The sequence below is a fragment of the Platichthys flesus genome, chromosome 2 (assembly GCF_949316205.1).
Source record: "Platichthys flesus chromosome 2, fPlaFle2.1, whole genome shotgun sequence".
NCBI classification, from domain to species: Eukaryota; Metazoa; Chordata; class Actinopteri; order Pleuronectiformes; family Pleuronectidae; genus Platichthys; species Platichthys flesus.
In genome coordinates this window covers 5,563,791-5,586,255 of record NC_084946.1, presented here as the reverse complement: position 1 = coordinate 5,586,255, position 22,465 = coordinate 5,563,791, and the positions used below count along the sequence as shown (strand labels likewise).

General features: G+C 43.4%; 2 protein-coding genes across 5 annotated transcripts in view; one reads left to right on the top strand and one right to left on the bottom strand.

The window, feature by feature from the left end:
- Positions 1–277: 277 nt before the first annotated feature.
- On the top strand, positions 278–8,711 carry LOC133960395 (contactin-4-like). The gene is made up of 10 exons (XM_062394959.1): positions 278–390; positions 858–1,016; positions 1,834–1,977; positions 2,836–2,906; positions 3,994–4,228; positions 4,496–4,611; positions 5,498–5,684; positions 5,772–5,884; positions 5,982–6,150; positions 6,561–8,711. Exons 1-10 carry the CDS (start codon positions 291–293, stop codon positions 6,650–6,652), a joined length of 1,386 nt encoding a protein of 461 aa, XP_062250943.1. The 5' UTR covers positions 278–290; the 3' UTR covers positions 6,653–8,711.
- A 361-nt stretch (positions 8,712–9,072) lies between these two features.
- The window catches only part of LOC133960374 (protein 4.1-like), a 76,071-nt gene continuing 62,678 nt past the window's right edge, over positions 9,073–22,465 (bottom strand). For 3 of the 4 annotated variants that reach the window (XM_062394920.1, XM_062394929.1, XM_062394938.1), the window contains 9 exons: positions 20,899–22,308; positions 19,050–19,100; positions 17,662–18,021; positions 17,055–17,183; positions 14,265–14,324; positions 13,230–13,325; positions 12,745–12,825; positions 12,512–12,628; positions 9,073–12,215 (listed from right to left, as the gene is read on the bottom strand). In XM_062394920.1, coding sequence (XP_062250904.1) covers positions 12,210–12,215; positions 12,512–12,628; positions 12,745–12,825; positions 13,230–13,325; positions 14,265–14,324; positions 17,055–17,183; positions 17,662–18,021; positions 19,050–19,100; positions 20,899–22,308 — 2,310 coding nt within the window. In that variant the 3' untranslated portion in view covers positions 9,073–12,209. The remainder of the gene's footprint in view (positions 12,216–12,511; positions 12,629–12,744; positions 12,826–13,229; positions 13,326–14,264; positions 14,325–17,054; positions 17,184–17,661; positions 18,022–19,049; positions 19,101–20,898; positions 22,309–22,465) is intronic. The other variant, XM_062394948.1, reaches the window with a different exon arrangement.

Genomic DNA, 22,465 nt, shown 5'->3' with positions numbered 1-22,465 from the left:
AGCATGGAGTGTGTCCAAGACACAGAGTCATGCTTCTCTTTTTTAGAATATGGAAGAAAAGGCTGCTTGGGGAAAATATGGATTTACTTTTCAACAAATACACATACAAGAAAATGAGCTTTCTGTTCAGCTGGTTTTGTTCCCATGTGGCTGGAAAGTCAGTATTGTTCTTGAATTGCAATAGCTGAAGGCTCACCTTGTGTGTGTGTGTGTTTGTGTGTGTGTGTGTGTTTGTGTGTGTGTTTGTATGTGTGTGTGTTAAACAACAGCAGCATTCAGCAGGAGACATTATGATTCGGAACATCCAGCTGAGGCATGCTGGGAAGTACACGTGCGCCGTGCAAACGAAGGTGGACAGTATTTCCATCGCCGTTGACTTGGTCGTCAGAGGTAAGCTCCAACAGTGAAAATCTCATGGACGTGCATCCTTTCAAAATACATAGTTTCATAAAAAATGATTTATTGACTGTGCTGAGAGTTTGTTGGTAATTCATGTTTACAGTGAGTGGAATGTATATTATGATTTGATGCTTTACAAATTGAATTGAATTGGTTAAGCCTCGGTGATGAAGAAATAAAGGAATAGAATGGAAATGGAAGCAAATAGAATTTCCTCTCCTGAAAGTTGAAGGGAGATTCAGTGTCTAATTAGACCGAATAGCTCCCAAAGGTTTCACACACACTGAACTCACTACATTAGCCGCAGGTGCTAAAACCTCCGCCACTCTCTCCACCATATTTCCATCTCCTCCTGATTTGCATACCCTCCCCCTCCTTCTCCCTCTTCTTCTTGCCTCCTCCGTCTGTCTCTCCATCTCTTTTCTCTCCTCCTCCTGCCTGGCAATGCCATCTATCAGGTCCCCCGGGGCCTCCCACCAGCATCCAAGTAGAAGAAATCAGCGATACCACAGCCTCTCTGTCCTGGAGGCTTGGTCCTGATAATCACAGTCCAATTACGGCATATACAATCCAGGCCAGGACACCATTTTCCCTCGGGTGGCAGGCTGTCACCACAGGTAAGCTCTCTCCAACCAGGCGTGGTCTCCTCCAATCACACGGAGGGGGCCACTCTCCACTCTGCCTCGCCTGTGAGAATATTCGAGATGTCATTTTTACCCCAGCAGCAAATGGTATGCAATTGCAGCGTGACCATTGACCGCCATGTTATCAGACTCCTGGGAATCCTGAAACATGGATCCGGTCCTTATGATAAAGCTAGTTGCCAGGGCTGTAATTTGATAGCGCTGTTAAGTGATAGCATCGGTGTAATTTTTCCCCACATCCTCCTTAATGGGGCCCTTAGCCTTCATGCATGATTGGTATAATGTGCTTTTATCCTGCACTGTATACCCTGTTCCATTGATATTTCTGTGAATTAAGGGAAGTCTGATGTGAGATAGTTTTACTGCTTTTATTGATTTACTTTGTCAAGATCATACACTTTAAACAGACCTACACAACGACCTTCTTCCAAAGAGGAAATTGTCTTTTATTTTTATTTTTTAGATGGACCAGCTACCTTTGTTCCCTATATTTTGAGCATGGTCCAAAAAGTGGTAATGGCAATGTGTGTTACTGTGAATGTCTTATTAAGGAATTCAACCGATATTGCCAAAAGAAGAAATAAGTTGTCAGTGCACTTCTTTTCACAGGATTGTGTTTTGTTTTATGAGATTGTGTGTGCTTGTGGGGGATTACACATGTACCATGTACCTGTGGTGGAGTCCTACCAGGCCTGTCATCCTGGAGGACAGTCTGATACACACAGACACACACACAAAGTTTTGTCTTTACACTGAAAGGGGGGCCCTATGTGTTTTATGCCAATTTCAGAGGTGGTGGGGGGCAACCGGCTGACAGCTACAGTAATAGACCTGAGCCCTTGGGTGGAGTATGAGTTTCGAGTTCTGGCAAGCAACACCATCGGGACAGGCGAGCCCAGCAAGCCATCCAAACAAGCCAGGACGAAGGGGACCTGTATGTATTGCATGAGCAGAAAGATGCTTCCTTATGCAAAACACGTTACTCTTGTTCTTTCCTAATAAAATAACTGTGATGTTTGAGTATTTTTGAGGAGCAGACCTGTTTGTTCTTTTCAAGGCAAACATTACCTAAGTATTTTCTTGGAGCTCAAACTGAGTCAAATGACACGATTTAAAGCCCTCATGTTCCTCTGTAAAATGTTATTCTAGATCTTGGAGACATTATCTAAGCATAAAGACTGGAAAGAGGGGCAAACCGCTAGCTCAGTGCTAAGGTGACAAAACCCCCCCTAAGATGCAAGTTAAATATACATTGTTTGAATTTTTCAAAACTACTTCTAGCACCTAAATCCTCAACTTGTTTTACACTTTGGGGTTGTTTGATAAAACTGAAAATGTATCCTTACTGTTACTTCATGTTTGTTTTTGAGAGATGGTAAATCGTTTAATCTAACTCTGGACAAAAAGGGTTAACCCAGAGGCAGTGGTCCCAAAATGTCGAACAAGGACTTGATTGTAGGTACCACGTATTGTGGTGTTGGGTTCTCTATACAGTTCCCATCAATTTGGACCTAAACAGAAAAATACAAACCATGTCTAAAACAACAGCAGCCCCAAGTCTACCCAGAGACAGCGGGTTTCACCGAGGTTAGATCCTTTGTGTTTCTTTTGGTCACATCTGTGAGGGCTTAGCTGATATCTCACATGAGTCCTGGATGCTGAAGTTCAAACATGTCAAAAAGAAGTTGCCTCTGCGCCATTTGGGAGTCGCCACATGGAAGGTGATTACATGTGCCTCCTCAGCGTTGTGTTCAAGTCAACAGAGCTAAGCAGATCTGTCTTCTTCCTCCAGCTCCGAAGGTCACATCGGCTAATGTGAGCGGAGGCGGTGGCAGTCGCTCCGAATTAGTCATCACATGGGAGGTAAGCAAGCTCGCTCCGGACCCATGGAGGACGGAGCCAGACGTCATTATTCTCTGTGAATGTGGGCCCCTGTTTCATTAATAACAGCTGAACAGCTTAATGTATGGCATTTCATTTTTAAGAACAGAGAGGCAATAACTGCTGCTGTCACCCTGGGGGAGAGAAAAATGCTTTTGAGGTTTCAATAAGATAATTAAACTCAATGGCTCCTTCCAAGTCCCAACTTTTTTTCAGATTGCTTTCTTTCTTTCTTTCCTTCTTTCTTTCTTTCTTTCATTCTTTCTTTCTTTCTTTCTTTCTTTCTTTCTTTCTTTCTTTCTTTCTTTCTTTCACCGCCTATCCATCAAGAAACGTTTGTATTTATTCAGGCGGCTCTAAATCATCAGCCCCTGCTGTGACAATATGCACAAGTTCAATTAAAGTCTAACTTGTTTCTAACAAAGCCCTGACAAGTCCTCAGGCATTTTCCTTTTGAAATAAAAGCATGAATAGAATGTTATATTGGCAGCTTTGGCTTAAAGAAAAGCCAAATTGTATGTAGACCCATTTCTACTGGCAAGACAGGGGTAACTCACAGCTTCCTTCCAGATTCCTCTGGTATATGACTAATCTTTCTATGATGAAAACTCATCAGCAGCAACAAAGAGCAAAGTGAATTTGGAAATTATGTTTATTAATATCTCTGCTTGAACCTCTCTCACTTTCTATCTGCTTCACTTTATTGAAATTAAATTTGTCACCAACAGTGCTCAGATGTTGTGCTGTGGGTTGCTAGAGGCTTTGGGCTTCATCCGCTTTAATTCATTTGGGATATTCTATATAGTTTTCGTTGGTCATGATATCTTTCATTTATGTTTTGTTCCATTTTAATTCACTTTAACCTAGTAACAGAAGTGTTACCTTTACATGGATACCAAGATTATTTATATAGACCCTGTGGTGCAGAAATATATACTCTGTAACATTTGGGCATGTTCATTTTCAGCTTACTAAAAGGCTTGTGTCTTTATTCACATGCATGACGAGTAACAAGCTGTCCTGTGCAGAGAGTAACTAACTGACGTCTTAACCTCGTGTCGTCCCGCAGCCTGTTCCGGAGGAGCTGCAGAACGGCCCAGGGTTCGGCTATGTAGTTGCTTTCCGACCCCACGGTGCAACGGGATGGATGCAGGCGGCCGTACCGTCGGCCGAGGCGTCCAGATACGTCTTTAAAAACGAGAGCATCCAGCCCTTCTCGCCTTTCCATGTTAAGGTCGGGGTTTACAACAACGAGGGGGAAGGTCCCTTTGGACCCGTTACCACTATCTACTCTGCTGAAGAAGGTGGGTGTGGTGTCACGTCTTACACACCATGTTGTGAAGTAGCTCTCCACACAGAGATTGTATTAACCGATGAGCTACGAGTCATCCTGAGGCCCGCGCTCTTCTATCAGAACTTGCAGATGTCTTCCCTCACACTTACCTCTCTGTGTTGTTAAGATAAGAGACATTACTTTGAAGGGGTTTTGATGTTCCCGCTTTGAGGAGGTCATCAAAAGCTCTGTGTTACTTCTGAAAAAATCATTCTGAGTCTTAATACATTTACTCCAGAGCCTGGCCGCGCGCCCACCAGAGTTCGTGCCAAGAGCCTCTCCGCGTCCGAAATTGAAGTTACGTGGAAAGCTCTGCCCTGGAATGCCAGCAAGAAGAGAGTGCTGGGCTACGAGGTGAGCTGTGCTGAAAGGTCTTGTTTGTGTGCGACTCCATTGGATGCAATCTGTTTGTGTGAGCACATGGCAACTAATGCGGTTGAATCTTGTTCTCCTTTATTATTGATGGGTTTTTCAGGCTTGTGCACCTTGGGCATAGGAGATAATAGCTTACTGCATGAATAATGGTCCAGCCCAGTCCCTTGCCTGTGGGTTTAGTTGTGTTTCTCTTGTTGCTTACCTAAGTACTGTAACCACCCTGATTACTGATGCAATACTCCAAGGGATAGAGCATTTAGCTGCTAATCCACACAGGAAGGCAGGTTGAGACAATGGCTTTGCACTCAGTTTGTTCTTGTAGTTTTATTTCCGCTCATTACTGAAATCCAAGATGTGAACAAAAGCACAGTTTTCATCCTTGCATTGCACAAAGTGCCAGAATTATAACTAGTTGACCACTGAAAGTCAACAGAGGCCCTCCTTGGCCTGAGCAAACCAACCCTGGGAGGAAAGACAAATTATATTTGTGTTGTCAAGCGTGCCAGCTATTTCAGCCCTGACAAGCAGGGTGACAGAGAGAATCTGTTATCAGTGGAAGTTGATGGCAGGGGATTTTTGAGGATTCTCTTCTTCCCTTTCTTTGTTTTCCTTTGTTTCCTCCGCTTCTTATTTGACCTCCTTCTTTACCATAATTAAACTGTAGTGTATCTCTCTGTGAGCGAAAGGTACATGAGGTCACATGCTGATGCTAAAGCTTGTTTTCAGACCAGTTCACATCTTCCATCCAGTTGAGTTCACATCTCCCCGTTTCCAGTTTGCACTTCATTGACAGGGGTGTAAAGCTTTTAAGGTGTCCGTCGTGTTTCCCACTCTCACGTCTCTGGTTCTGCCCTCTCTCCTTCAGCTGAGGTACTGGAATAGAAGTGAAAGGGAAGACACAGCCGGCGTGCAAAGGACAGTGGGAAATCAAACCTCTACTATTATCCACGGGGTGAAAGGCAGCACCACTTATTACATCTCAGTGAGGGCGTATAACACGGCTGGAACAGGGCCTCCCAGCGCTTCTGTCAATGTTACCACTAAAAAACCACGTAAGTATCAGATGTAATTATAAGTGTAGCAGTGTCTGCCAGTGTTCAGCTTTTGTCTGAGGTGAATAATGTCTTTTCTCCTCTCAGCACCCAGTCAGCCACCAGGTAAAGTCATGTGGAGCACATTAAACTCCAAGATTATATTGAACTGGGAGCAGGTCAGAGCCCTGGAGAATGAGTCAGAGGTCACTGGTTACAAAGTAAGCACCGAGTCGCATGGCTTTATCAGAAAATTGTGTTTGTAGCAGGCGCCTCCTTTGTCTGAATGCTGACTCAACCCGCAACATCCTTCCTCAGGTGCTCTACAAGAAGAACCGGCACAGCCGCCCCAGTGTCATGGAAACCAATACCACGTCCGTGGAGCTCGCCCTGCCCACTGATGAGGATTATATCGTCCAGATAAAACCATTTGGAGAGGGAGGGGAAGGCAGCAGTAGCAGGCAGATCACCATCCCAAGGATACCAGGTCAGTGGAGAGCTAGTTAGTGCCTCCCCTGTGGCTGAGCGGAATAATCCTCTCCCCTGCTGCTGTCTTGCCTGAACCCATTAGCTATCATCATCACCAAAGGAACAGGGAGAGAAGGAAAATAATGTGCTACCTGAAGCATTAGTGCAATTATGGCCTCTATGTGACACTGCAATGTAGAAATTGGATAAAGGGTGGAGCAATTTATTTTAAATGCTATGAAAATCTCATTCCCAAACTCGCGTAGTGAAACATTTTTAGAATTGCATGTTGTGCAGCTCGTGATCACTAAAGAAGGCTGGAGAGGCAGTTGATTAACGAAATGAAATGCCGTGTGACGCTTTATTTTCCCCCGGTTTCTTTTCACAGCAATCAGACTAACAGCCTTGTTCTTTTCAATAACTTTTCAGGCCCCAACGCAGTCGGCTCAGCGTCCAAGGTCTCCACTTTGTCAGCGCTCAGCACAATAGCACTGTCTTTCACAGCTCGGACATCTTTATGACAAACGGCTGCCAGCAGGCGTTGCTTCTGATGCGGAGACAGCTCCTCAGCGGAATGCACACACGGCCCCACTCTGGTGTGACTGGATCCATTCATTTAGATTTTAGATGCTGATGATAAAAAAAAGTAAAAGAAAAAATATGAGAAAAAAAAAGTTGCCGTTGAGATGTCAGGGAAGGAGTCCCCTTCAGCAGCCAGGCTAAGTAAAGATAATCGGCCCATGTTGTGACTATGTTGTTACCAAAGCAGCTTTCATAAGGAAAAAGGTAAAAAGAAAAAATGTCTTATATGCATCTTTTTGTATGACATGTTGAGCTTTTATAGATTTTGTTTTTCTTTATACATTATAAGTCAGTCTGGGCCCACGGGACGAGGACAGTTAGGCGTTAGGCGCACTTTTCCAATCGGGAGCTTAAGAATGTGATTTGACAGTGAATCTTTTGTCTACCACAGTGAGTTTAGACTTGTACCTTTGGTTGTAAAAGACCAGAGTAGTTTTCTCTGTTTTTTGTTTTTCAGGTTACACGTCTGCATTTCTGTTCCTGCAATATCTCACTCAAAGGACTGCACTGACATGTCGAGGGTTTGTCATCATCGCTTGTCTCATGTGAAAAGAGGATAAGCATCTAAATTCATGTCTCCAGACAGACCATGCTAATGTTAGTCAGACAGCCTAAGTGTCCGGGAAGGTTTGTTTTCCCTTTTATGTGTCGTGGATCTACAGAAAATGCAGCAAAAAAACAATATTTGTCTGTTTTGATAATGTCTATGCGTTAGGATGACATATATTTGGCGCCAGTACTCTGGGGTAAGTTGAGGAAGTCATCCCCAAAAAGTTGAAGAAGTCCTGAAAGCCACTAATGCGTTGGCCACCAACCTTTTAACCAGAAATAGCACCATGTCGATGGAGAGCGTCTCCCCCTTGGTTCCTCTACCTTAGCCGTGGAAGTGCACTAGTGGCCGCACGGACCCTCATGGCCGCATCATGCTCCTCATTCTCTTCGGTTAGCCCTGCGTCTAGAGCTATTCTTTGCCTTCTGTGTGCCTCATCATATGTTCAAAATCCTCAGGTCCTTCAAGAGCCTTAACTTATCATATGTAAATCAAAAAACATTTGAAGCATAGACTTATGAAGCAGCCACTGTGATGTTTACATGCTGCTGTGTCGATAGAATCTGTCCGTGGTCAGGCTTGGGTGGGAGGGGGTGTGTGGGGGGGGGCATCCTTAAATTGGTCTTAATGGCGCTCTGCTGTTTCGCATGGGAAGTTGATGATATATGAGGCCTGGAGCATTTTTATAGGTGTGTGTTCTTAATAAAAAGACAATGCTGCTGATCTTTTTTCCTTTATCCATAATGTCCTGATGCCATGTGGGACTGCTGTAGTAGTTTGTAGTACTTTGAAGGGAAGTGTACTGTAGGCTACTGGGTCTTGCTTGGAATCATGCATCAAGAAGCGTGTAATATACTGTTTTGTACACTTCAAATCATTTATATAAAAGAACCTTTCTAAAGAGATGATTTACTTGGTTTTTATGTAACAACTCTTGTTTCATACAGTAGCTGTAACTGTTGCTCAGCATGACTGTACTTTCCCTCTCTCCTCTGTCCATCATGCAAACCAACTGAATGGCTTCGGGAACATGCCAGGTCCATAAATCCGATCTGTGTATACTGTGTGTGCACCATGAAACGGACCCATAGTCAGCCCCGTGTCTTTGCTTCTGTCTCAGTCAGCCCCTCTCAGATGCACTAGGCCTACTGTCCATATATGCTCTTCATGAGGGTCTCCTCTGTTGCTGTTTGTTGTTTATACTGTGTTAATAAAGATTATTGATTTATACAAACGACGCAGAGCTCTGCTGGTCCTTCTCAGCACATGTACGTCTTGTGTAGCATTCCAAATACACTCATTGGCCACTTTATTAGGTACAGGCAATATTTCCAAAATTTGGATTTCAACATCACTTCAAAGCATCACTGGAAGAGTTGTCCAGATTTCTGGCCACTTCTGGTTCAAGCTCCAATATCCCCCAAGCTTACATTTCCCATTATTCAATTTGACAGATCTTTATGCTTGGAAAGCCCCCACATCTCATTGGGGGTGAAATAATAATATCAGTGTAAAATCACTTTGATATGTTGGGTGAAACAGTTAGGAAACACACTAGGTGGCGCTAACAGCACACAAATACCACGAGTCTGTACCTCAGTGACACATACTGAATTCTAACACGAGATGGCAGTGCAGCAACACCTCTCATTACTCCATCAGAGGAAACATATTATTTCCTGTTATGAATTATTAGTGTATGAAAATGTTCCATTCAAAATAAAACGGATTATAAAAACATTTCCCAAAGTTTCACTCCTCATTGTTTTTTGGCGTTCAGCATGAAATCCCACAGAATCCAAGACAGTGTTTGAATCGTACTGAGACATTTATTTATGCATGTATGTTTTCCATTTAGGCTGAATGCAAATACAGCAAATGCACACCACCAAGCACTAGGGGAATGTAGAGCAAAAGGCAGTGGAGAGTTGAAGGTGGAGGTTAAACAGCGGAGCAGTTTGATGCCCTTCACAGAAAAATGAAAAACTCAAATAAAAACTTAGAAAAGAAATAAATGAAGCTCTATGGGCACTGTGCTGGTTCTCTACGTTAATGGGGCCGATAAATGTTTTCATCTCACGGTGGAGGAGCAGTCCAGATTCAGAGAGTGGACTTTCTTCACCAGATTCTAAATCGTCTCCTCACCTCGGACTGACAGCAGAGGTCGTCTCCACATCTGCCTCGCCGTGCTTAACAGCACTTTCAGCCGAGCACTGACAACTGCGACTCCCATGACCACCACTCCCAACATAAGGCACCCGCTCATGTGACATTTCTATTGCTCTGCTGTCCTTCGCTTTTCTACTTTCACTGCCTCGTCCCTTGAACCTCCCAACACATCCCTACTCCCTAACGGTTTCTACATACTTTACAGAATAACATACACAAGTATGGATATTTATATAGAAATGTATATAAGTACAGGTTCTCCATCCTTCAACTCACCACCTCACCCACAGTGCACCACGTCTCTCCTGCTGGCTACAGGTGATTCTCTTCCAATGTATGTCCAGTACTGCAGGGAAGCTAGGCCGTTTTATTTTTAGCCCCCCCAAAAAAAACAGTTTACAGTATATGTGCTGCTATCATGGCAAGCTAGTGCCCTCACAACAGTCCAGTGTCATAAGACCAGATGAAATAAAACAGAGGAAAAAATTGAATATACATCAGTGTGGGAATCTCTTGTTTCCGCGGACACTTCCACAGCAGGTCGACAGTTTCAAGTCAGGGGATGGGGGGGTGGGGGGTATTTAGGTCGAGGAGGGCGACAAAGCCATGGAAAGCCAAGTGTTGGAGAAGCTCCTTTGAATATCACTAAGTCTGTTCTAGGTTTTGGTTACGCCTTCGGTTCGCATGACAAGTTCACAGTTTTCTCCCTTAAGAGGACTCGGGATAAGAGTAATGGCTGCTTATTGCAATTCTCACAAGCAGTGCGCTTCGCTGCTCCGGGGGTTAACAGTAGCACAAAGTTAACAATGACAGCAACACGGCTAACAGGCTCCATCACAGGGATTCCCATGTATGACAACAAGTGATGCATAGTAGAGTATTAAAGGTCATCCAGGATATATGTGACCGACGGCGGGTCCTGTGGATTTCAATCGTGTGTGTCGGTCTGAGTCTGCGCTTTGTCTGCGAGGGAAACGAGGAAGGAAAACCACAGGCCTCACACTCACCACTCCTATTAAATACAATTACAAACTCATACAGCATAACTTAAAAAAGGTTCATCCAACAGAACAACAACAACAAAACAATAACCCATGTGAATCTCGTGGTATTGAACGTTTCAGTGTTTGTGAACATGCAGATTGAAAAGTGGAGAATATCTTTTTTTATTTACGGTTTGCTAAACAAATGCTGATGCCGTCAATGCTGAGCTAACAGATTGTTGCAGTGCCTACAAGTGGGCAAACAACTAATTATAACAGATTCCAGAGATGGTAATGATCCATATATTGATTATTGATAAGGACATCAGTAAGATTTGGAATCAATCCACAGATTCCACATACTTCAGGCACAGCAACGTGACCAGAAGTTAGTCCCCTAATTCACTGGATTTCTCTTAAATGCATCACAATCTAAAAACCTAAAAAAACTTGAATGACTTGAATTGTGTTTCAATTGAGTTCTTGCAAAGTTGTAGGACCCGACACTTGAGGGGACTTGAGTTATCAGTAGTGTGATGTTGTCCTTCAGGTTCACACGTGACGACTGAAACGTCCAAAATCACAAAGATTTTAAAACTCTGTTTCATGGTGGAAGTCAGTGAAATCAAGTAGGAAAACACATCATCCCATTTCGGAAACTTATCAAATGACACATTATTCATATTAAAATGTCTCTACAAATCTTTATGCCTGTGCCCAAAACGTGCGCCCAGCGTTTCTCTATGTTGATGGCGAGTTGGCACAGTGATGAAAACTGGAACGGGGAGGTGGCGGGAAAAAACGGAGTGAGGACATCGATGTTTGTGTGTCGGAGTCTGAGCCTGAAGAGGAGTTCAAGCTGCCAACCGATCCGTCCTCATGCTCCTCAGTGAAGTCCGTCAACATGAGTCCTGTGTCCACCAGCCTTTAATGTGAGGACAGGGTCTCCCCAGATGCTCGTGTCCGTGTCTTTTTTTTCATTCCCTCAGCTATTTTCTGTATTGAATCATGCAGATTATAATCATCTGGTATTATACATATTTCATAAACAAGCAAACACTGGACATAAATTAGATTCTCTATAGATAAAAATGTAAAAAGCCAATAAGACAGCTGTTGATTATATTGAAGGTGTCGCAAGCCAAGAGGTGGCGACGTCGAGCTAAAAGGCTGCCACTTGCCACTCGGCACCCTCCTCAGCAGCCCACCCCCCATCACCAGCACTGCCCCCCCCCCCCCCCATACTTTCACCCAATCACTCACTGCTCGTATATACATTTCATATGTGACAGTAGCACAGAGACGAAATTTGACTTTAAAATAGAAAGACCTTTTTTTTAAGGGAAGGGAAAAGGGGCCATGGAGTTTGGGGGTAAGAAGTCAAATTATTTAAATGATCCTGAGGTATCACATGAGTCAAAAAAACGTGTTAGATTAAATAATATGCAAGTAAAGTTTCATACAATGACTCTAAATAGAGGTTAAATCTAATGGTTACAGCTGTGAATGGTGTTTCTCTTTCAGTCCTCCATCACTCCGAGTCGTAAACTATCCAGTAGAAGACGTTTCCTGTGCTGTAGGGAGGCGGAGGGAGGAGACGGGGGCCAGGAGGCCAGGAGGCCAGGTCACAGTTGGTTTGTCTAAAGGGACAGGAGTGAAGCTGACTGCCTCGTGGAACGCAGTCTGTTCTTAGTAGATAGTCCTCTTGGTGGCGTACTGCAAGGTGGGGCAGGAGACACACACAGCTGGAGGATCCCTCTCGTGTCTCCCCGTGTCAGGGGCCATCTTTACCGATCAGGACTGCAATGACACATCACATAGAAGAGTCATCAATCAGTCAAATATTATAGCCCACATTCACAAACAACCGTTTCCCTCATAGGGCTTAAGAATGTGCAATATCCTCTGCCCTTTCCCCTCAATCACAAAAAAACATGCACGGATTTTCTTCTCTATGATGCAAAATCCATCGTCTGTAGTCTTGTATCCTTTTGCAGGCGTTTTAAATCTTAGTTGTTTTTTTAATATCCCTATAAATAAAGCACAAGCAGAGTAATCTTGTAACCAGCACTGATCCCATGAGCAGACAGACACACCTCTGCGTTCTGCTGCACGTCCTCAGTGGGCGACTCAGTTTCCCTGATGACCACTGCTTTCGTCACCAGCATGTCGGGGTGCTGCTGCTTGGCCTCCTGGATCGCCATGGCGAGGGCCTTGGGACACGAAGCATCGGCACACGGCTCTTTAACCTTACACCTCAGCTTCTGGTGTTTAATATTACTGCACATACAGAGGGTGTGCTGCAGTGTGTCTGTGCTGCTCCTCTCACCTGATGTTGGTCCACGTCATCGTCTCCTGTGATGATAATCCTTTTCTCGATTCTGGTCTCTGAGTAGCCTCCTTTCACAGTCTGCAGAACACACAGAGAAACAAATCAACTGAGGGACTCATACGATTATTCTCTATCATTAACCATTCTGTTTTATAATCATTTTAATTATCTGCTTATTTCTATCTTAGTTGCAAGGACCTTTTGACTGTGGTGCCTCTTTCAGAAGCAAATTCATTTTGTGTGCATTAGATAATTTCTCAGTGAAGTTTTATTAACAAAATTGTATTGGTACCTGCTGGGTTTGCTACGATTACCACATTACACTGTGCGGCAAATAAATGTAAAATGTATTCTAATGTTTTATTTATAAGTCCCTTTTATTTGCGTTTATCTACTCACATTAAATAAATATCATCTAACAGATATGGTGACTCCAAGACCCTGGTATGAAACTGTAAGCATGGGAACAGTTAAACTGTTACCTTGGTAACTTGAGTTGTGGTTGCCGAGGTGACGGTCTCAGCGGTGATGGTCACCGGGGACACGACGGACTCCCTCCCCCGGGCGCTGGCTTTGACCTGCAGAAATATTATTAGAGCGGAATCCCACACATGAACAGGCACAGCATGTGGTTTAGTCTGAGGCGTGCAAATGGGAAGGTGTGCGTAAACACAGTTGTTAGCATCGCTCTGGACAATCAGCTCATTTCTCTCTGTCAACATGATGAAGGTTCACAAACACACAGCTATAGCGAGGGAGTGATGGGGGACTGGCCCTTTAAGAAATGTTTAGATTTGTATTGGTAATGCTTTTCTCATCTTATCCACCTAAAACGTTGTATTAAACTTATTCTATTGCACACCATTCACACACTGTGGGCACAGCTGTCAGGAGCAATGTCTTGCCCAAGGACACTCCGGCATTCGGACAGGTATTGAAACACTGACTTTCTGGTGAGCGCCACCTCCTGAGCCACAATGTGGTAGAAAGCCTTGAACACAATAATTCACTAACATGATGTGTGTCGGACACTTCCTCACTCTTTATACAACAAGAAGAAAAGTCACTCCATAGGGTATAGGTCAAACTCCAACTCCATTTTTTTCCATAATGCACTTTGGTTTTTAATAGGCCTTTTTCTTGAAGACACTTTTGCAGTCTATCATGTGGATTTTTATTCTTTAAACATTTAATTTCACCTGCTGACAGGAAATAAAGGTGTCTGTATTCATTAACTTGTTCATACATTCTTTGTTTTATAAAAGTGAGTCATTATCACTGAATTTCAGTATTGGTGCGATTAAACCATTTCAGCATTTGGCCCACACAGATGGATCAGCCTGCATATACAGTCCTCTCTAACAATATTCATTTTCATGCTTTTCCTGAGGGATATCAAGTAAAGGTCAATGCTGGAAAAGAAGAGCGAAGCCAGCACAATAACTGGAGTTTCTTATTCTGCCACCACCGCCACCCGCACTGTCAGACTGATGTATTCCCTCAATATAGACACTTACAGGGGAGCCATTTTCTTTAAGGCCAACAGGAGCCTCCAGTGGGCTGACGGCTCCAAGGTTCTGAAGGACAAAGAGAAACAGTTTTGAGATTGATGCTCATAGTCTTTAAACATTTTTAAAAATGAAGTAAGTATGTGTATTTGAAGAAAGACTTCTTTGGGGGACTCACAAAAGAAAGATATACAAATAAGTTTACGAATAATCAAAGGAAAGGCCAAGATATATTGCATTACAGTCTAACTCCGGATAGAAATGGTTAAATGCCTCAGCCAACCGGACAAGCTGCAGTTAATCTCCATTTCTGTCCAGAGTCATATGATATATGTAGTGAGGACTTTGAAGGAATTTAATAAAATATGAATAAAAGAAAGATCAGCTTATTTATTTTCATCAAGGAAATATAATAAATGCCGTTGAATATAGTTGTGCATTTAGCATTACAATTATGAAGTGTCACTTCACCAGATGAAGGAAGTTTATGAGTTGGCAGTATGTCAGTGTTGTGTTGACAGCTTGATACAAAACCACTAAAGCAATGCTGCTTTAAAGAAACAGCAGTAGGCTATATAGAAGGATTATTTTACATATATTTGATGTATGAACTCTTACTTTAGTCAGACTTGGTCACACTGCCCTGACATTCAATCAAACATATTTAAGAGCTTGGATCAATTATCATATTTATTATTGTTTTGTTTTTTTCCGAATTATTATTGGATCATGATATTACCTCTATTTAAATAGAATTTAAAAGTCATTCAGAATTTACATGATTTAGGGATAGGGAAGGGAAGTAAATTATTTCTGTTAAAAACCTTCATGATCATGGGGAATTAGGGGTTGGGTTAGGAAATTACAGTCACTCAACAGATGTAATGTGTCGCCCTCTGCTGGACAAACGAGGACAGTGCTGAAATCTTTGTCTGCCTAAAGATGACGTAATCCTCCATTTACTGTACACACACACAGAAACACACACCATTTGACTTAGTCCTACACTGACCCACTGTCTTCAACTTGAAATTTAATGATTGACATTATTATGATCCGAGTTAGACCATATGTGACAGTGTAAACCGATTCAGGTCCCCACAACAGTAATACTAATTATATCAAGACCACACACACACCAACCCTAATCTAAATCTAAACCTATTTCTAAACATAACCCTAAAACAAAGTCTAAACCCTAGAACAGCCCATTGAAAAAGTGAGGACCGGTCAAAACGCCCTCACGCTGCAGGATCTATGCTTGAAAAAGTCCTCACAAATATATAAGTACAGGACCCCCACCCACACACACACACACACACACACACACACACACACAAACACATCCACACTTACACACACACAGACACACATACACACTGTGTCTGCAAGACTTCAGAGGACACTACATTAGTTGTGTCCCGGTTCAGGAGCAGTGGGCTGCATTGACCATGAAGGCCGAACGAAAATGAGACGATCTGGTCTACAGGGGACTTTTTGTTTTGCGTCACCAGTTTGCCCCGCCCTTACTGCTGTCGCCTAGCAACAGAGCTGCAGTTTGACCCAACGAAAAAGTACCTGTATGAATCCTGGGATTGGTTGACCTGAGAGGGATCCACATGTACAACTCAGGAGGTTGAGTGGGTGGTCCACTCACCAGAAGGATGGGAGTTTGTTCCCAGTCTCTAAAATTTCACGTGTGTCCTTTTCTAGCACACATCTCTCAGTGTGTGAGTGATGTGTGCTAGAAAAAGTGCTGCACATGGATGCACTGTATGTGTGTGGAATGGGTGAATGGAAAAACTGCACAGTAAAGCTCTTGGAGTGGTCATGTAGACTAGACTAACCCTAACCCACACTCACACACACACACACACACACATGCACAAACTCACACTCACACTCACACTCACGCACACTCCCCACTGCGGCTCTCGCACTGACGTCTGTGAAAATTCGACTCAACACTGCTCTGGCACTTCAAAGGCCTCCTCCCTACATCATTGATTGAGTTCATTCACACCATTAGCTGAGCGGCTAAAGATCCCAGCCGTGATTACATTTTAATAAGGCACCTGTGGGACAGCCCGGAAGCACTCAAATCTTTGCCTCCGAAGATGAATGGAGTTCACACCTGCTTTCATCATCCTCATTAATTCACTGTCAATACTTAAATCACTCCATTATGATGCAATTATGTCATCTGTGTCTGGGGGAAATGGCCGTGGTATCACTGAAGCCAAAAGAAAAAGCTTTCTCCTCTAATCAAGACTAAGTCCAGCGCTCTGTAGGGATATTAACTTCTTCACTGTTCGTCCATTTGATGAGTGGCTGATGGGACTGATCCTGTGATGAGTGGTGTCCTCACTTGACTTTTCTACAAATACTTTCAGTCAAAATAAAAAATGATTGATTTATAAGACTCGGACTGAGACTCAAGGAAACAGGGGAATCATAAACATAGAGGGGTTAGGTATATAATAAATCCAACAGTAGATAAAAGATTTTAAAATTATCGAAATACATAATAAATAAGTTTGACATTTTGCTGTCCAAAGAAAGCTAAACTTACCAACACCAATTAAAGGTTCAATGTGCAAGATTTTTATTGAATAAAAGATTGTTGTTTTCTTTGAGCAACAAGGGACCCTTTTATTTCTACATCGGGAGGGGGTCCTTTCTAAGGTGGCCATGTGTTGTTTGATGATTGGGTACTTAATGTTTGTGATCTATATTAGATGTTTAAGACAATCTTTTCTAGAAAATATTTCTAATTTCATGGATATTGATTTTGTGTACCTGTGAGGAGATGTTGACGGTGTTGGGATGGACCTCAGATCCATTAGTTTGTGTCTCATTCTTGGAGTCGGTCCTCTTCAGGATATGGGCTGCACTCACAGCACTGGCGTCTTTCTTCGCCACAGGAGGCTGTGAGAGACACAGACAGTACAGTGACGTCAAACAGCATCAAACTATTGTTTATCACAGCAAGACCTCGGAAGAACTCGACATGTTCTGTATGAGCATATTCTTCAAAATAAAAGCATTTGAATCCTGCTGACTTGAAAGAAACAAATGCTGACATCATTTTTTTATTGGATTGTTCCAGTTTATGACAACATGCAAATAGTGCAGCAGCTCAATTGTTTCTTTGAAACAATTGAGCTGCTGCACAAATATGAAAATGGGTGAACAATTAAAACATATGCATCAACAGAGACTAAAATAAATGTCAACAAAAGTAAACATGAACGAAATACAAGTGAACTCAAATAATGGGAAATGGTCCAAGGAAAAATAAAATAAATAAAAAATAAAGATGAGGGAGGTATGGCATCGAGTCCAACCAAGCAGGGTGAATCCAGGGGGTGATGGTGATGATGAAGGAGCACGTTCATCTGTCTACCTCATGATGTGTTGCCGCCTCAGGAAGCTTCTCCTCTATGGGAGACTTGTCACAGGAGCCCATCAGACGGGCAGAGTAGAACCTGGAGGTCTCCTCAAAGTCCTCCCGTCCCACCTCGGCTTGTCGCTCCCTCTCCCCCAGCTCCGACATGCCTTTAGAGAAGTCCTCGACGCCAGAGTGGAGATCTGTGATGATGGTGAAGTCAACCTCTGCCTCAAAGCTGGAGGTGGAGCTGACCGTCATGCTCGAGCACTTCCGCTCGATGCCCAGGTGGCTTTCCCTCATGCAGGCCACAGTGTCACGCTCCAGCTCTTCATCGGGGACTATGCCCGGCTGGGGCCTCCTGTCCCCATATTCCCTCTGGGTACAGACACAGGATTACAAATCTAACATGACTGTAGATGGATGGATGATGAAGATGGTACATTGACCAGGATGAAAGCATCATCCTTATGTATACAGGAAGGGTGTTCGTTGGGTTTCTTGGCGGATCCAAAAAGAAAGACGTTGCGTTATACATGAAATGTATCCAAAACAATAGAAATGGCATGCAGTCATGAGGGACTGGGATGATGAGTAGAGGGAAAACCAACTTAAAAAGCATAAAATTCATTATATCAAAACCTTTGCTATATGTTAGGTTGTCACAAGCCAGCCTGAAAACTTAAATCCATTCAGGTCAACTTCTATGCTTTAGTCAGTTCTGCCTCTGTTGGCAACGTGACTCTAGTCTAGAAGCATTTAAATGAAACACGGTAAAAAAGCAAGTTTGAAATATCCAACACTGTTTTAAAGGGGCATGAGCCAAAAAGAAATGCCACTGAGCCATCCAGTCGACAGCAAAACCACTTACATTAATTACAAGTGCACTTGCTAATAAGATCACAGTAAAAACTGGACCATGCCAGCTACAGCCAAGCACAAAGGATTTGGTTTTTCAACCCACACATTCACTTCAAATTCATCATGGTGATGGATGAGGGCCACTGAGCAGCCAGTAAAAAGTAGCACTCCATCCTTTATGGCTTTTGGCTACTTCTTGTATACCTTGTCAGGAGAAGCTGGTGCAGGCGGTGAGGAGGCATGCAGTGAGGAAAAGAGATGATGGAGTGGAGAAGAGGAGGTGGTTTATATGCAAAACAATAAGCTTAGATTCAGCAAATGCTTCAAACCCTTACTGTGAGAAGTGCACAGGGCTAAAGAGTTGATAGTAGAGAGGAGGTGAGTAGTAGAGAGGAGGTGAGTTTAAATTCAAATGTAAAACCTGGACCTGAGCAAATGGCATAACCCTAACCCTAACGCCCGACCCTAACCGTGAGGGATGCACATGGGTAAGGAGTTGATGGTGTGGAGAGGAGGAAGGCGGGGTTTTAATACAAATGAATAACCTTGAAATCAGCAAATGGCTCTTCATAAATGGCAGGAGTGGAGACAGGCTCCTGCAGAGGGAAGCAGAGGAGAGGGCAGAAAGAGCATCTGAGGGTTAAAACAAGCTGATGGGGACAGTGGACTAACAGGCCATCACACAGACAGAAATCAAGGCAGCAGAGCTTGAAACAGGCCTGGAAAACATGAGCTTAGTTTGTTCAGAGCACAAACTGGGATCCTGGTGTACTGCTCGGTGAGAGTCCAAATATGAATACAGCCCAAATGTGCTAACAATTTGCTCAAAGTTGCTCTTAATCAGGATTTTCAATGTTGTAATAACTGCCACCCAAGTCAATGGATGTTGAGATCCTGTCAGGTCCCAATGGAGTCAGGCCCAGATTTCAAGCACCACTCTACAGCCAAGTAGCATACAACAACGGGACAGCAAAGAGGTGAGCTGACAAAAACAACATACAGAGCCAGGTTCATTTGTTAGAATTAGCGGTGGCAGGACAAGAGAATCATGCAATTTGTATGATGAGCAGGTTTTCAGCATAGCAGCAGCCATCCATTGACCAACTGAGAGTGCGTTGCAACTCTAAACACCTTGACTTTCAATAAGAATGTATTTAATTGTTGTGGAATAATGTTGTTAAATTTCCAATAAAAGATATGTTTCAGAGCCTGCCCAGGGGGTTCCACATGTTTGGAGCCGCCATATATTTTTTCCCACACTCACAAAGTTCAATCAGATCTTGATATGATTGTTACTCGCCAGTGAGGTACATTCACACACTGAGTGTGTGAGAGGCTATGCAACACCCCCTCTCATGCCTGTTTAATCCAATATAAGCGAGAGCTTGACTCAGATGAAAAGGTGGGAAAATAATGAAAGCTGTCGCATCTATTCAGTTGAAATTCCTTTCATTCCAGTGCCCAACGCGTGCAGGTGTGCTAATGATACCAACAGTGAAATGAAAGAAGCAAATCTGTCTGTCAGGCTCTGAGCTGTGGTGTGTGGCTGCTCATTGCCTGATGGGGGTTTCACAGTAAGGCGTTTCCAACACCGCTTAGCTTTCTATCCAGGTGGGATTGGGGGAGAATAATGCAACTGATTTATAATTTATCATCACCAATCTGAAGAATCAAGTGACACTTTGTAAATTCTGTTGATGACAGTAGATCAGATTGAATGAGTTTCTCAATAATTCGAGCGCAATCCAATTCTACTCTCTATTATGATTGATTATAATTATTATAATAACGATTATAGCTGTATGTAAGACAGTAATGGATTGCAAGATACGTCCACCTTTCTTCCTCAGATGAGTGATTTGATTTGTAGCATTAGCATGCAATAAATCTGTCTCATATTTTCAGTTTGAAAATGACAAGGAGACTGGCAAATATCATCAGAGCGATGATGATATGTGAGCCCTCTTTCCTTGCCACACTCCGACAGAGAGAAACGTGAGCTGGAAGGAAATTTACAGCTCACACGTTAGAGAAAGTGAAGACAAACCAACGACCAAAACATGATATGTTGTTTTTTTTTTTTGTATCTTTCTCAGCCAGCGGTGAGCTCTACAGATTTGCGAGACACTGAGATGCACGTTAAGGGCAATAGGAGGGGAGACATTGAGGTTGCCATTGAGAGAAATGTCAAAACTCTTTGATAGATTTTTGCCACAGAACGGAGCTAAAGTACTGCTCCGCCTGCTCTTCACACAGGCACGAACAGTTAAGATGGATGAGTTTTTATAGTCACTGAAAACGTAGAAAAAAAAGAATAATGACGTGCGAGTCTGTCTAAAGCTCATGCGATGCTTTACTTCCAATGACTGAATAGCAGATGCCGAGCAGCGTTACCGAGTGTCTCTTCTTGGCTGCATCCAGGCCCGGCTCCCTGCCAGCATTCCGACTGTTCCGCAGTATCAGTCCGGACTCCCTGGCCTTCTGTGTTTTCACTGGTGGGGCTGGGGGAGCCATTTTGGGAAGAGCAGAAATCTTAGAGCCGAACGACTGACTCTCAGTGGGCCCTCTAGCAAACTGATAGCTATCGTCGTGTTGATCTGTTTTAGTAGTACCCTCCAGATCTGCTGCAAATGCTGAATGGTGTGTGGAGAGATCAGCCCAGTTGAGGTCTGTGGATCCCTCCGGAGAGCCGACCGACCAGCGGTATTCTCTTCTGGCGACCCGGGTTAGTTCATCCTGTCCTGTCCTGTCCCTTTCATCCTTACATGCTATGCTCTTTGACCGCTCTGGCTTAAGAGGAACAATCCTGGTGATTTCCGACTGGTAGCTGCTGCCTGACAGTCGGTGGAGAGATGTCCTCTGACTTTTCTCTCCAAGGAACCCTTCAATATCCTCTGCCCCAGAACTGATCTTCCGCTCGTGTGTCCTGACCTGTCGCAGCTTTACCTCTGCTAGCTCTTTATTGTCAATAAGGCCCTTCCCTCGCACCTTCATCACACATTCTCCTTTAACACCTGCTAATGAACTATCATGTTCTATCTTTCCGGGTCCGTTCACCGACCCTGCCTCAATTTCCGTTGCTCCGACCTGATTCACTTTTTTTCTAATAACCTGCTCTTCCTCTTCGGTAGAGACCTCTATGCTTTCTTCCATCAAGATTTCCTCCAGTTTAGCATCTTTATAGACCCTGACTGAGTGATTTTTTCCTGATCCCTGATCCTCTTTCTTCACCACCACCGGGGATGATTCACAATGGTTTCCTGATTGAACAATTTTGTCTGGACTAATGTCCGAGTTGGCGCCTTCATTTTCTTCCTCACTAGAATCACTGCTTCCTTTCCCGTAGATGAGCTCCACAGGCATTCCCAGGTTTAAGCTCTGGGGTCTCCTCTTTTTCCTTTGTTTAGAAGCTGTGCGTTCCTTTATCTTGCGCGAGCCCGGGGCCACATCGCTGCTTGCCTCAGGGTCCGAGGCGTGAGATGGTTTACTTTGAGATTTGTCTTGAAACGAGTCTGCATTCTCAGATAATTGAATCACGAAACGACCTTTGTTGGTCGTCCAAGATTCCGAGCATCCATCTGTCTCACTCGACAACTTTGCTTCATCGATATGGCTTTTCATTCCTTTTCTGTCATACCCTGTCACCTCTTTATTTATCATCTTGGCAATGTCTATCTCTTTTTCCAGCTCCTTTTTCTCCCACGAGGAATCCAATGTGAGAGTTTTGTACTTTTCTTCTGTGTTCCAGTCAGGGTCTGGTTGATAAGTTTCTTGTTTTTCAATCAATACCCACTCCTCAGAGCCCTACATGTTGGTATAGATTAAACACAGTTAGATATGCCAGGCAATGCTGCGGCAGATAATGAAATCTACAGAATCATTTGAATCACAGAAAAGGGGAATTCTGGTAAACATGCATTTGCATTTAGAAGGTAACTGCATCATGAAAAAGGAAGAGTGA

What these genes read in the sequence shown, in the direction of transcription:
- LOC133960395 (XM_062394959.1), top strand. Translation starts at nt 291, where the DNA reads ATGATTCGGAACATCCAGCTGAGGCATGCTGGGAAGTACACGTGCGCC. An exon ending in TATCTACTCTGCTGAAGAAG is followed by an intron (nt 4,229 to 4,495) that starts GTGGGTGTGGTG and finishes CATTTACTCCAG; the next exon opens with AGCCTGGCCGCGCGCCCACC. An exon ending in AGAGAGTGCTGGGCTACGAG is followed by an intron (nt 4,612 to 5,497) that starts GTGAGCTGTGCT and finishes TCTCTCCTTCAG; the next exon opens with CTGAGGTACTGGAATAGAAG.